Genomic DNA, 14,848 nt, shown 5'->3' on the forward strand with positions numbered 1-14,848 from the left:
TGTATTACAAAGCTCTAATCATCAAGAGAGTATAGTACTGGCACAAAAGGCAGACACAGAAATCAATGGAACAGAATAGAGAACCCAGAAATGGACCCACAAGAGTACGGTCTACTAGTCTTCGACAAAGCAGGAAAGAGTATCCAATGGAAAAAAAGAGTCTCTTCAGCAAGTGGTGATGGGAAAACTGGACTGTGACATGCAGAAAAATGAGCCTGAACCACTTTCTTACACCATACACAAAAATAAACTCACAATGGATGAAAGACCTAAATCTGAGACAGGAAACCATCAAAATCCTAGGGGAGAAAATGGGCAAAAAAACTTTGACCTTGGCTGCAGCAACTTCTTACTTGACATGTCTCAGGAGGCAAGGGAAACAAAAGCAAACATGAACTATTGGCACCTCATCAAGATAAAAAGTTTCTGCACAGGGAAGGAAACAATCAGCAAAACTAAAAGGCAACCAATCGAATGGGAGAAGATATTTGCGAATACCATATTTAATAAAGGGTTAGTACCCAAAATCTATAAAGAACTTGCCAAACTCGGGGCGCCTGGGTGGCTCAGTTGGTTAAGCATCCAACTTTGGCTCAGGTCATGATCTCATGGTTCGTGGGTTTGAGCCCCGTGTCGGGCTCTGTGCTGACAGCTCAGAGCCTAGAGCCTGTTTCAGATTCTGTGTCTCCCTCTCTCTCTGCTCCTTCCCCACTCGCACTCTGTCTCTCTCTGTCTCAAAAATAAATTTTAAAAATTGAAAGAAAAAGAACTTGCCAAACTCAACACCCAAAAAACAAATAATCCAGTGAAGAAATGGGCACAAGACATGAACACTTTTCCAAAGAAGACATCAAGGTGGCTAACAGACACATGAAAAAATGCCCAACATCACTCATCATCAGGGAAATACAAATCAAAACCACAATGAGCTATCACCTTACACTACTCAGAATGGCTAAAATCAACAACATAAGAAACAATAGGTGTTGGAATGTGTACAATGGTGAACTCTCTTGCACCACTGGAGGGAATGCAAACTGGTACAACCACTTCGAAAACAGTATGGAGGTTCCTCAAAAAACTAAAAATAGATCTACCCTATGACCCAACAACAGCACTACTAGGTATTTATCCAAAGGATACAAAAATACTTAAGTGAAGGGCCACATGAACCCCTATGTTTATAGCAGTGCTATCGACAATATCCAAATTATGGAAAGAGCCCAAATGTCTACCAACTGATGAATAGATGAAGAAAATATGGCATATGTTATATATACCACAGAGTATTATTCAGCGACCAAAAAGAATGAAATCTTGCCATTTGCAACAACGTGCATAGAACTAGAATGCATTTACTATGCTAAGTAAAATAAGTCAGAGAAAGTAAATATTATGATTTCACTCATGCGTAGAATTTAAGAAACCAAACATATGAGCACAGAGGAAAGGAAGGAAAGGAAGATAAAAACAGAGAGAGAGGCAAACCATGAGACTTTTTTTTTTTTTTTAAGTTTATGGGGGGGGGGGGGTGACGCAGAAGAAAAATTGCCAAGCAGCCTCTGTGCCATTAGCACAGAGCTCAATATGGGGCTTGATCATGACCTGAGCTGAGATCAAGAGTCAGATGTTTAACTGAGCCACCCAGGCACCCCAAGAGACTCTTAAATACAGAGAACAAACTAAGGATTGCTGGAGGTGTGCTGGGTGGGGGGATGAGCTAAATGGTGATAAGCATTAAAGAGGGTACTTGGGATGAGTACTTGGTGTTATACATAAGTGATGAATCACTACATTCTACTCCTGAAACCGTTATTACATTTTATGTTAACCTGAATTTAAATTTAAAAAATTAAAAGTCAGCATAGTCTGGCATTTAATTAATAAAGAATGCTAAAGATGCCAAAAATGTATAATCATGAAAAGTCATGTCACTTCAAGTATGAGAAAACATTCATGACATATTAAGATAAAAAAAAAAAAAAAAAGGAAAAGTGTTACAGAATTATCTTAATTGGGGGCGGTGAGGACCACACCTTGAAATTTATCACTCGAACCAAAAAAGTTCTTTTAAAAACCCTATTAATCCAAAAGCAAGCTTTTGTTCACTATAATAAATGAAATGTCCTTTTTTTTTTTTTATGTTTTATTTATTTCTAGGAGAGAGAGAGAGACAGCGTGAGCAGGGGAGGGTCAGAGAGAGAGGGAGACACAGACTCTGAAACAGGCTCCAGGCTCTGAGCTGGCAGTCAGCACAGAGCCCGACGTGGGGCTCGAACCCACGAACCACGAGATGACCCAAGCGAAAGTCGGACACTTAACCGACTAAGCCACCCAGGGGCCCCTGAAATGTCCTTTTCTAAATCACATACACCCTTGAAGGCTAAATAATTTAAATTATTCCTCCAAATGATCTCTACTATGTTCCCTAACATTGATCACCACGATTTCTAAGTATGTACACATTTATAGTCTTACAATTCCCACACTTCTGGGTACTGACTTAAGTAACTATTCCAGGTGTGTATGAACATTTCATACATTTGGGTATTGTGCTCTACACTCAAAATTCTTTGTACCTATGCATGTCAAGAACTATATATATATATACGCTTTACTTAAGTCTAATAGGTTTGTCCTATTGTTTCAAATGACAGTTAACCAGAGATTAAGAAAAAACACGCCATTGTCTTTTTAGCTCAATATACATTTTAAGTGATTATTAATAGTAATTAATTCCTTTATCTTCACAGGACCTGGCCTGAGAGAAGAGAGATCATTTTGAGCACCCTTGGTATGAAATGTTATACCACTAAAACCGTTAACTCCTGTGGCTAAGACACAGGCCCTAAAGTAATGGAATTCAGTGGAGAATACAAACACAGGGAATTATAACATGTTGTGCTGGATGTAAAAATATAACCCAAACATTACAGAAGCAGAAAAGACCAGCACCAACGGAACAGGGAAGGCGACATTAGTGATAAGGACAGGAATAGATTCCTGGAGAAGCTGCTTGAACTGAAAGTCTTAAAAAGTAGGGAGATTTAACTAGGAAAAGATTGAGTTACAGAAGCAAGAAACTGTAGGAGGTCTACAGATAATTCACCATTAGTTAAGAGGGAAGCCACAGGCAGGAAACAGTAAGATATTGTTAACACAGTAGATCCTCATTAAGTGACCAGCTGGCTGAATCCAAGAGATGTTTAAAATAAGACAAAGCAGGGGCGCCTGGGTGGCTCAGTGGGTTAAGCATCAATTTCAGCTCAGGTCATGATCTCATGGTTTGTGAGTTCAAGTCCTGCATCAGGCTCTATGCGGACAGCTCAGAGCCTGGAGCCTGCTTCAGATTCTGTGTCTTCCTCTCTCTGCTCCTTCCTTGCTCCTGCTCTCTTTCTGTCTCTCAAAAATAAATAAACATTAAAAAAATTTTTTAAATACGACAAAGCTATAGAAGATGCCAATTTCTACTGAGGTTTTATTTCCTCTCCTATAAAACAGGGATAATGATGCCTAATGCCTTCTGGAGTTAGGAGATTTAAAGGAGATAAACAAATACTTGGTGGTGCATATTACACTCTATTTTTCTCTTCTCACCTGGGTGGTTGCTAGTCCGTTGCTAATACTGAATCCGTTAATTGTTATCTGGATTTGCCCTCTGTTAATCATTTCAATAACTGCTTCTGCAATAGTATTCATAGGAATAACAGGCATATTAAGAGCTGTATTACTGCTGTCCCCATTGTCTCCTCCATCAGGACATTTCATCTTTAAGAACAACAAAATGTATCATTAGGGAAAAGATCCAAAATGCAGATTAACTTTATTTCAATGACAATATTGACCAGGTTCTGACCTTGACAATCTTCACATCTGGCAGACTATCAAGAAATGCTTTGAGGTCAATGCCATTCAGAACAATCCGATTGTCATAAATGTGCCCATTGGACTTAAAATCGATGACTGCTTTTTTCTAATAAAAAAAAAAAGGTTTGAGACACGTACCTGTTAGGATGCACAGAGACAATAGCGAGGAAATAAATGACTACAGTTCTTTGCAATTCTCACATAGCACTGTTTTTCTACCTACCTTCAAGTGAGGGAACATATTAGCATGATCACCAATAAAGAAAGTATGTGGCATATAAGCCAGTTTCTCGGAATACTGCTCAGCAACTTCAGCTGGAGAAGTTTCCTGATCAGTGATGATATAATCCATGAAAAGCGCACCACTAGTCCCAGGGTATCCCAGCCACATTGCCTACAAGAGAAAAAATTAGGCCAAAAACGAAAAAACCTTCAAGAGTCCTAAATTAAATAAGTAAACAAAGAAACAAACAAGGAGAGTTGACTTCTTTAGCCAAGAGGAATCAAGTAGTGTTTTAGACTAACCTTCTAAGCGCTAAAATGTTTTTCCAATTCACAAGACAGAACAACTGTTTGTACCCAACTATGAATTGCAGGTTTCCATACACATGTACCGGTGAGCATTGTGTTCTACACTGAAAATTCTTTGTCCCTGTGCATTTCAAGAACTATTCTTTTTTTATTTTATTTTTACAGAGAGCGCAAGCAGGGGAGAGGGACACAGGAAGAGGGAACAGGGGGAGTAGAGGGAGAAAAAGAGAGGAACAGGTGGAATGGGAGGGGGAGGGAGGGAGAGGAAGAGTGGGGAGAGGGAGAGCGATGGAGACTCCCAAGCAGGCATGGAGCCTGACACGTGGCTTTATCCCATGACCCTAGGATCACAACCTGAGCCAAAATCAAGAGTCGGACACTCAACCAACTGAGCCACCCAGGTGCCCCTATACTTTTTTTCTTAAGTCAAGCAGGTTTCAAATGCCAGATAAACTGGGGGTGGGGGGAGAAACTACATCACTGTCTTTTTAGTTCACAATAGTTCACAATAAACACTGTGAGCAATCATCATTAATTCCTTTACCTGAATAGGAGCAGGCCTGAGAGCAAAGAGTTCATTTCGAGCACCCTTGGTATAACCATTCATATTTACAAGGATGTGTATACCATCCTGATGGATGCGATCAGCAGCTTTTCCATTGCACGGAATCTATGGAATAAAAAAAGAATTCACTATATATAATCTCAAAGTAATCCAATTAGCTTTTTTTTTTGTTTTTTTGAGAGTGAGTGAGCACAGGAGCATGAGTGGGGGAGCGGCAGAGAGAGAGAGAGCATCTTAAGCAGGTTCCACATCCAGCAGACCTTGATGCAAGGCTCGATCTCAAGATAGATCTCACAACTGTGAGATCATGACCTGTGCTGAAATCAAGAGTCCAACCAACTGAACTACCCAGGTGCCCCTCAAACTAATCCAACTAGTTTTAATGGCATCAAATAAAAATCAAGAGTCACGGGTGCAAAACAGAACACAAGTTACATTAATGCACGGTAAAAATATGGTTAAGTACCATTAAAATGGGCCCTAAACATTACAGAAACAGAACACAGAGAAAGGAGAGTTTACTTCTAGACTGAATATATAACAAGGCTTCACAGAGGAGCTGGCATTTGAAATGGGTCTTCAAAGATGGGAAAGAGCTTGAGGCAGTTGGACAGAAGAGAATCTTGACAGAGAACAGTATGAATAAAGAAACAGAATCAAGTGCATCATAGATTTAAAAAAAAATGGTGAGTAGATCACTCCTATTTGGTACAGGGTATACATGAGGGGAAATGGTGGGTGAAAAGTACTGGCAAACAAGGTTATGCTCAGACCCAGAAAGACTGTGAAGACTGTGCTGAAGAGTTTAGACTTCAGTCAATAAGCAGTGAGCCCCTGAACATCTCAGAAGTGGAGGGCAGTATACTTCTTGGTCACAAATCATCCATACCCTACATCAAAAATGATTAAGTATACTCCCAAAGAAACAGCTACAGTGCAAAAGATATTAATACATATTATTTATTAAATGACAAGAATCTCAAAAACCCTTCTGCTGGAATTCCATGATTCATACGTGAATTACTAGATATAGTCTACACTGTATATCTCTATTAGTCACCAAAGGGGCCAACAGAGTCTGAAGAAAAAACTCAAGACTCAGCAAATTAATTCTTCCACAGGTTTCAATCTTTTTTGAAATATTTATCTTGAGAAAGCAAGAGCGTGCACAAGCAGGGGAGGGAGGGAGGGAGGGAGAGAGAGAATGAATGAATCTCAAGCGGGCTCCTCACTGTCAGGGCAGAGCCAGACATGGGGCTCAAACTCATGAACTCACAAACCATGAGATCATGACCAGAGCCAACATCAAGAGTCAAACATTTAACCAAATGAGCCACCCAGGCACCCCTCAATCTTAATTTATCATAAAATTTATGCTCCTAGAAATAGCAATAGGGCAAGTATGGAAATAAAAATAACCAAAGGCAAAAGCCCACAAAAAAATAGATGAACCATAGTTCATCTATTTTCCTTAAATAACCTATATATTCATCTTCCAAGCCACCACTTTGGTCAATTTATTCAGTTAATATTAAGTATCTACTGTTATAAGAGCTGACTTAATCCCTAGAAGAGTTTTATGTCCAAGCACGGATAGACCACATTTCGATTTCATTTGCAATGTCAGCAAAATCCATGCTGATTATACATGTAAATAGTCAAAAAAGTTAAGAGCAAAGTAACTGCCCATATGTAGTAGCTGATGTTAAAAAACACTGGTCACAAAAAATACAAGCTATATGCCAAGAGTTTCATTCCCTATTTGTTCAAAATTAAGTTTGAAGTGTAGGAGTTTCACCTACCTGAGAAAGATCGATGAAATGATTGGCTTCTGCCATCACTTTCACTCTGAAGTTTGTGCCATCATCTGGGCTTAGAGCATAACAGAATACCTGAAAGGCAGCATATAGTATATTTCAAAACCTTGGCTCAACAAGATATGGAAGCAACCTAAGTGTCCACCAATAGATGAGTGGATGAAGAATATGTGGATAAAGAATATGTGTCTGTGTGTGTACACACATACAGACATACGATGGGACATTATCATTAAAAATGAAATCTTGCCATTCGTAACATGGATGCACCTAGAGGATAGTACGCTAAGTGAGGTCAGACAGAAAAAGTCAAATACCATATGATTTCATTTATATATGAAATCTAAAAAACAAAATAAGCAAAAACAAACAAACAAACAAACAACAACAACCAAAGAGACTCATAAATACAGAGAACAAACTGGTGGTTGCCAGAAGGGAGGTGAGTGAAGAGGATGGGTAAAATAGGTGAGGGGGATTAAAGGGTACAAACTTCCAGCTATAAAATGAGTCACAGGGATGAAAAGCACAGAGGGAATATAGTCAATAATATTTAATAACTGCATGGTTAGAGACGGCAATGACACTTATTGTGGTGAGCATTTCATAATATATATAATTCTGAAACCACTATGTCAGACACCTAAAACTCATGCGATATTGTGTGCCATCTATATATCAATCAAAAAATAAAAATTAAAAAGTAAGCAAAAAGTTGGCTCAAATCTTTCAAAAAGACAATAGGCTTACCACCTAATGGTGAAGACAAAGCCACAAACGAGGTTTTGTTTAACAAATAGTGTCTCTAGGCAAACACTAACTAGTCTTACCTCAAATTTATCCGGATTGTGCATGCCTGGAATAGACTGCATAAGGTGAGAAGTAGGATGATTCCCAAAGTCAGAACTCACATAGCCTACACGCAGTCGACCATCACTGAGCTTCAAGTCTTTTGGATGTTCGTATGGTGGTTTATGAAGGACATTAATCTGCCAATGGAAACCAATGCTTGTTAGTTAAGTTGAATCTATACGTAAACTTAGGAAAATTGATTAAAAGCAAAACAAACCTTTACCTCACACCTGTTGGGAATGGTTTGCCCAGAAAGAATATTTAATTAATACAACCAGTTCAATACAATCTTAGCAGTTTGCATAATATGGTTCCTGCTCTATCATGTTCCTGAGGCCTATGAAATAGCCTGAGCGAAATCTGAAACTTGGAGAAAGGAGGCAATGTGAACAGAGCAGGACAAACCCTGCATTTTAGAAAGTTCTGTAGGGAAGCACTTTTCTTTTTTAAATTATTTTTAATGTTTCATTTATTCTTGAGAGAGAGAGAGAGAGAGAGAGAGAGAGAACACGAGCAAGGGAGGGCAGAGACAGAGTGGGAGATACAGAATCTGAAGTAGGCTCCAGGCTCTGGGCTGTCAACACAGAGTCCGATGCAGGGCTTGAACCCACAAATCATGAAATCACGACCTGAGCTGAAGTCACACACTTAACTGACTGAGCCACCCAGACGCCCCGGGAATTAAATTAAAATATAGAATTACATCTAGCACTCCAATCTATTCTGCTGAGTGAATTCCCACCTTTGACAAAGTAATGCTCTAATTCTCAAAATGGAATACTGAATACCAATTACTTTTTTTTTTTTAGTTTATTTTTTTTGAGAGAGAGAGAGAGAGAGAGAGAGAGAGAGACAGAACATGAGTGGGGAGGGGCAGAGAGAGAGGGAGAGACAGAATCTGAAGGAGGCTCCAGGCTCCAAGCTGTCAGCACAGAGCCCGACGCGGGGCTTGAACTCACAAGCCACGAGATCATGACTTGAGCCAAAGTCGGACGCTTAACCAACTGAGCTACCCAGGCACCCCCCAAACACTTTATTAAACATTATGGTTTTTGAAGTGCAAGAAAACGCTATCCATCCATTGTTAGGGTTCTGCCTTATGGGACGGAAGGGGTTAAGATTGAGACAGACACAACAAAAGGGCTTCTGAGGTGGCTGACAAAGTCTCATTTCTCAACGTGGGTCGTGTTCACCTTATGGTAACTCATTAAACCATATACACTTGATCCGCGTCATTTTCTCTATCTGTATTTTACTCTGCAATTAAAATAAAGCAATCGCACCTTGTCCAAGCAGAGGTTCCCATGCCTCTCAGCAATAGCCTTCCTGAAGCCATGAGAAAGAGGATATAGCATACTATGATGAGGATGCACAGAAGGCAACCTATTCTTCTCTAACTGGTCAGCCACAATACTGACCAACTTCTTCATTCGCTCATCATAGTCTGTCCAATCACAGACAATCTAGAGAAAGCAAAAAGAAGTTATTATCCAGAAAACCTTATTCCAAGTTTAACAATTTATGTGTCTTTGGCCTAATGTCAGATAACCCTTTAAAGAACATGGTCTCCAGCTAGGCTTGGATTAATATGGAACGTAACAATTAAAAAGTGACTGCAAAACCAAAAGCCAATTACTGGCCTGTTATTCTTTACCTGTAGGCAATGAGCCAAGTTACAATAAGCATCAGGAAAATCAGGCTTAAGTTTCAGAGCAGTTCGGTAAGAAGCTATTGCTTCTGGAATATTCCCTGAATCCTGGAAAGAAATAGTGGGATGGTTAAAAACTGTCCTAAATTTAAACATTAGGTGCTTAGACGCACATGTAATAAACAGGAGTACCTTATGAATGGAAGCCAAATTGCTGTGCGCGTCTGCAAATGCAGGGTTAATCTGAATGGCACGAGTATAACACTGCAAGGCGCCCTGAACGTCCTGCATCTCCTTCAGAGTGTTTCCCATGTTAGAATAGGCATCAGCAAAGGTGGGACTAATTCTAAAGGAGAAAACAAACATTTTACTTATCTTGCCCAAAAACCTTTACCCCCCAAATGTTAAGTGAGTCCGTTATTAAAAGTCATTTTAGCACACGCCAAATGTGCCAAATGTCAAATGTTTAAAAACGTGAGAGAAAAAAGTCATAATAATAAGATCATGAGCATCTTACCGAATAGCCTCCTTATAGTGCATCAGAGCTTCCTGAAGTTTTCCCTGCTGCTGCAGTACACTTGCTAAATTTGAATGAGCAGCAGCAAACTCTGGGAAGACCTAGAGAGTCAAGACGATACGTGAGGTTTAAAAAAACTTCTAAAACAGCAGGAGTAACTCACCACAAGAACTTTGCCCAAATACCTTTATATCCCCACATTTCAGTCTACTTTTCTCTACTCATTCTTCGAAGCCAAAGAGCTCAGGTTCTACCTCTTCCTTTATTTTAGATCTCACTTTGTTTCAAACCATGAGACAGACCTCTCCTCATCCCAGTTTATGCTGATAACTCCAGCATCTCTTCTGAGATCTCTCTTTTAAACTCCTCACACACCCACCAGCCACCACTACGGCTATCAGGCACTAAACATATATACTTAGTGGTAACCTCTTTTGAACTGTAACTTACTAAGTTTTCTGTGCAGATCTTATCTACTCATAAAATAATGACCTCAATGTAGACACTTTCTTGAATGTTGCACAAGACTTCACTCACACTACAGCTACTCAATGACTTAGCTTAATGAATGGTTCAACCACTATTTTTACAAAAGAGGTGGACAAAATGGCCAACTTTTAACTGCCTTTCCTCTACTATCACAAAGACAAAATATCCATCCACACCACCCTGAACATACTTCCAATGCTTTACGATATAAGCGAACTGCCTCTTCAATGTTTCCCTGTTCTCGTTTGATATTGGCTAGGTTATTCAGAGAGTCTGCATGGGTAGGACACAACCTGAGAGCTGTATTATAACAATCTTCTGCTTCAGCAACCTAGAAAACAAAACAAAACAAATTATTCATAATGTCCACAGAGGAAACAGAGCCACCAGTGATATTTTTCTAACTGCCTAGTTAAGCCTAATGGCTTGTAATATTCTAGAAAGTAGGTCATTTTTGCTATTCTCCTCTCAACCAAAACTCCAAAGTGAAATTATTTACCACCTCAATACTTAATAACAATAGGCACAGAAACAACTTTTTAATCCTATCAAGTAACAAAGAAATAGACTGAATAAAAGTCCTTACACTGCCCTTCTCTTTGAGAGCATTGGCTAAGTTGCAGTAAGCGTCAGGGAAATGTGGCTGTAGTTCAATAGCTCGCCTGTAGGTGTCTATTGCCAGATCTATCAGGCCTTGCTCATAGTATACACAAGCCAGGTTGCCGTGCACCACTGCGTGATTTGGACTCAAGCTGAGGGCTCGAAGGTAAGCTGCCACAGCTCTGAAAATAAAAAAAAAGAAAAAGAAAAAAACACACACAGAATGCAACTAACTTTCAATGGCTGTTTTGTTACAACTAGTTCATGTTATATATTGTCCAAAGTGTATCAATTACATAATTCACACTATACTATACTTAACCTCAAATCAAAATTCACCTTAATATGTATTTTTACACTGAAAAACTTTCTATTTCCACATAAGAAATAAGCTGTCCCCTAACAACAACAACAAAAAAAGTCAAAAGTCAGGATTTACTTGGCTTTGTGAATCAAATCAAAGAAATAATTTAGTCTAAAAGATAACCATTTTGGGGCGCCTGGGTGGCTCAGCCAGTTAAGCATCCGACTCTTGATTTCAGCTCAGGTCTTGATCACGTGAACTAGGAGATCAAGCTCTGCGTAGGGCTCTGCACGGAAAGTGCGGGAGCCTGCTTGGGATTCACTCTCTCCCCCTTTCTCTGCCCCTCCCCTGCCCACGTGCACGCGCTCTCCCTCCCCAAAATAAAAAAAATAACACATGAATAAATGAGTAATGACCATTTCAACAGTTTACAATAAGAGAAATGTCAACTAAATTCTTAGTGAGAAGGATAATGGCTTTGAGAAAAGCCAACAATGAAAAGTCAGGCAACAATGCCTATAAATAAGAGGTAACACAGCATACATGACAAAGAAAAAGCAACATACTAGGAAAAGGAAAATGTATTTCAATGGACTGCTGTCATAATTTCAGTCCCAAGTCTCAGGTGTCAATGCAACAAAGACTCAAGAAAATTTATCAGATAGAACATTCTCTCACCGGTCAAAAATCCGTGCCTCTTTCAAGACATTTCCTAAATTGATATAAGCATCCAGAAAATTGGGGTCAAGAGTGACAGCCTAAAAATTACAAGGCAGCTATTAGAGCGAGTTAGGATTTCAGATGAACTTTCCAATTACAAGTTTTTATTCTGAGATAATTTTAGGCCTCCAATTACATTTTCTAATATAATTAAATCTTATTTCTTTCACTGAAAAAAAAAAAAGAAAAAGCCAATCATTTTAGTACCCACTCATTATTCACAAATTTCAAGGTTATCAAAACGACTGCTCACGTAATGTGAGAGCAAAATGTGTCCTAAAGGGAAAAACTTTTAATTGGGTCCGTTCCAATTTTAATGAGCTATAAATACTTCTAATGGTTGGCCCTATTTTATTCAAAATTAATAAGGCTAACTCAGTCTAGGGGCACCTGGATGGCTCAGTCAGTAGAAATATGTGACTTCTGATCTTGGGGTCGTGGGTTCAAGCCCTACATTGGGTGTGGAAATCACTTAAAAATAAAATATTCAAGAAAAAGGTACATAGTGTCTGGTTGTGTCTTTTTTGCCACTGATAAATGCCTGAATCTATTAATGGTTATATTCTGATTCTATCATTCCTTTTTCATTTACTAGCTGGAACACTTCTATAAATAGAAATATCCCCCCATCAACTACTGGGTTACCCTGAGGTGCAGTTCATACAGAAGGAAGACAAATGCTTTATTCTTCCCTCTTTAACCAGTTTTCAAAATGAATTGCTCCTGATCTTCCAAAGGTGACCACTGAATTTCTTTAGTTTATTTATAAACTCATGGACTGAAACACATTTGACAAGCTGCAATAGATTTCCGTTATGATACTCCTAATGTTCAAGTCCCATCTTTACCCAGCGTGAGCCTCTTCCAGGTGCCTCCTGAGTCCTTTCGACACCATCAAAGTAATACCAAAGCTTCCTTGCTTTCTGGTACGAGAGGGCATTCCAGATGAATTTTGTCCATTTCCTACCCCAAGCTAGAATCAGCCTTTTGACCAAGAAACCCTGCTTCTTTAAAGTTGTCCATTTTAAAAATGAATTCTTAAATCACTACAGTACAATTTCAATGCAAAACTGGAAACTGCCATATCATATACCATCCGGCAAATGCTTGAATACCGTCAGAGAAACGAGGATATTATGTGACTGATCATGTAAAGGCCTATTATCTGGCTCTAATAAAAACAGCCTGCACACATAAGCACTTCTTAAGTACCAATTATTAATTTAACGACTAACCTTTTCAAAGTGATGAATTGCAAGCCAAATCTCCCCTTGTGCATTGAAAACACAGCCAAGATTACTCCAAGCTACTGCAAAGTTCGGTTGCGTCTCAATTGCTTTCAAATAACATGCCTTAGGAGGGGTTAATGAAAGAAGATGGGAGGGGAAGGAGGTAAAGGGAAAAGGGAAAATTTGTAAAGGGAAAAAAAAAAGATTGGGGTGGGGGGAAGAAGGTGATATCATTATTCCTTCTCTGACCAGCCAAAAGTGACCCTGCAGCATAGGCTCGCTTGCGCCAAAACTAATGCGCTGCCACAGCTGGCTGCTCCTGCGCCTGCGCCACCAGAACCCAAGTGCAAACCACCATGTTCAGTTCTGCCAACCAACGACCGACCCTCGTATTGGGACTCATCTGGGAAGTCAGTTGCCTCAAGACTCTATATTGGACTTCTCTTATCTGAACACCCAAGGGCTTCTGCTAGGTTTTCAAGTCCTGTCTAGAGAGTGCCACTTGACGCCAAGTTTTCCCACCCCACCCTGCCCCCTCACCAGTTTCCCAAAGTGCGTTCTGCAAAATGTTAACGGGTATCACTTGAAAAAAAGGATTCCATGGTCAAGTAAATTAGGAAAGGAGAAAACCGGTTTCTTTGCTACAGAACTTCCCTAAGCCCCTTTGTTTATACAGGACTCCCTCAACTTAGCTGACCATGGAACTCTTTCATTAGTCATTTTTAGAATATCACAAAATACATTTTGGGAAATGCTGCTCTAAACAACAACACTCCTTGCTAACGTCAAAACTACGCTACTGAGGAGAAAAGGGTTTTCCTGCCACGTCAGGTAGGAGAAGGTCAGGCTCTCAGTTACATCCTCGCGATGCCCTGTCTCCCAAAGGGGGACTGAAGCTGAAACCTCATATGACAGGATTGCACCTAGGTTGAGGTCCCTGTAATGCGAGCGCAAACATCGCTTGCGCAACCTAACAGCATCGCACTGCGCAATCGCTGCGAACTGCTGCGCTATAGAGAACACCCCTAGACGCAGCAAACGGCCAACCAGATCCATTAATCTACTAGACAGGCCCATAGAGAATATTTGTTTAATGAGATTAGTTGGACTGGAGGTATGTTAAAACCCAATTTTATCCAAAAAGGCTACACAATAGGACTGAGGGAGCCAGTCAATCAGATTACTCATCTAGTCAACCGTTCACAGGGGCTCGTTTGCACGCATTGCGCATTAACGCTGCGCAGCCTTTGCGCTACTGCAGGGTCACAGCGCATCATCAGAAGAGCAGAATGCTGCAATCCAAACAAAGAAGAAAAAAGGAAAAAAATGAACAACAAGAAGAGTTAGAAGCTTTTACTAGTAAATTATCTCTAATAATTTTTAATATCAATTAACTTTTACTTATCTTTGACAGAATTGTGGCTATAGTATAAAACATTCTCTTACATAACTTGCTTGTAAATAAAATTATTTTAAGCTGTTTCTGAAGCCACAAGACAGAAGATTCAGGCATGGAGGCAAATTGTTTTGCTGTGGCAGTTACAAACCCGTTACCATATTTCTCATCATGTGACTTTTCGGTGCGTTCCTTGCTGGAAGAGGAGGAGGTGTGTGTCTGCCCTAGATCCAGGCCTCGAGCTCCCTTCAGCGAGGCACCTTACGCATGGAATAGGAGGTTTCACCCACCTGAAACCTTCTAAATACAATAT

The 14,848-nt window shown here is 39.8% G+C and overlaps 1 protein-coding gene across 4 annotated transcripts in view; it reads right to left on the minus strand.

The window, feature by feature from the left end:
- Positions 1-14,848, minus strand: part of OGT (O-linked N-acetylglucosamine (GlcNAc) transferase) — a 36,775-nt gene that overhangs the window by 9,267 nt on the left and 12,660 nt on the right. For all 4 annotated transcript variants that reach the window (XM_039253324.1, XM_039253322.1, XM_039253321.1 and 1 more), the window contains exons 5-18: positions 13,146-13,262; positions 11,869-11,948; positions 10,873-11,068; positions 10,477-10,617; positions 9,798-9,898; positions 9,473-9,626; positions 9,287-9,388; positions 8,916-9,095; positions 7,611-7,769; positions 6,766-6,855; positions 4,943-5,068; positions 4,091-4,261; positions 3,857-3,973; positions 3,598-3,768 (exon numbers count right to left, since the gene is read on the minus strand). In XM_039253324.1, the coding sequence (XP_039109255.1) occupies positions 3,598-3,768; positions 3,857-3,973; positions 4,091-4,261; positions 4,943-5,068; positions 6,766-6,855; positions 7,611-7,769; positions 8,916-9,095; positions 9,287-9,388; positions 9,473-9,626; positions 9,798-9,898; positions 10,477-10,617; positions 10,873-11,068; positions 11,869-11,948; positions 13,146-13,262 (1,905 nt within the window). The remainder of the gene's footprint in view (positions 1-3,597; positions 3,769-3,856; positions 3,974-4,090; positions 4,262-4,942; positions 5,069-6,765; positions 6,856-7,610; positions 7,770-8,915; positions 9,096-9,286; positions 9,389-9,472; positions 9,627-9,797; positions 9,899-10,476; positions 10,618-10,872; positions 11,069-11,868; positions 11,949-13,145; positions 13,263-14,848) is intronic.

This window comes from Hyaena hyaena, unplaced genomic scaffold, assembly GCF_003009895.1.
Source record: "Hyaena hyaena isolate Hyena2069 unplaced genomic scaffold, ASM300989v1 scaffold_451, whole genome shotgun sequence".
Taxonomy (NCBI): domain Eukaryota; kingdom Metazoa; phylum Chordata; class Mammalia; order Carnivora; family Hyaenidae; genus Hyaena; species Hyaena hyaena.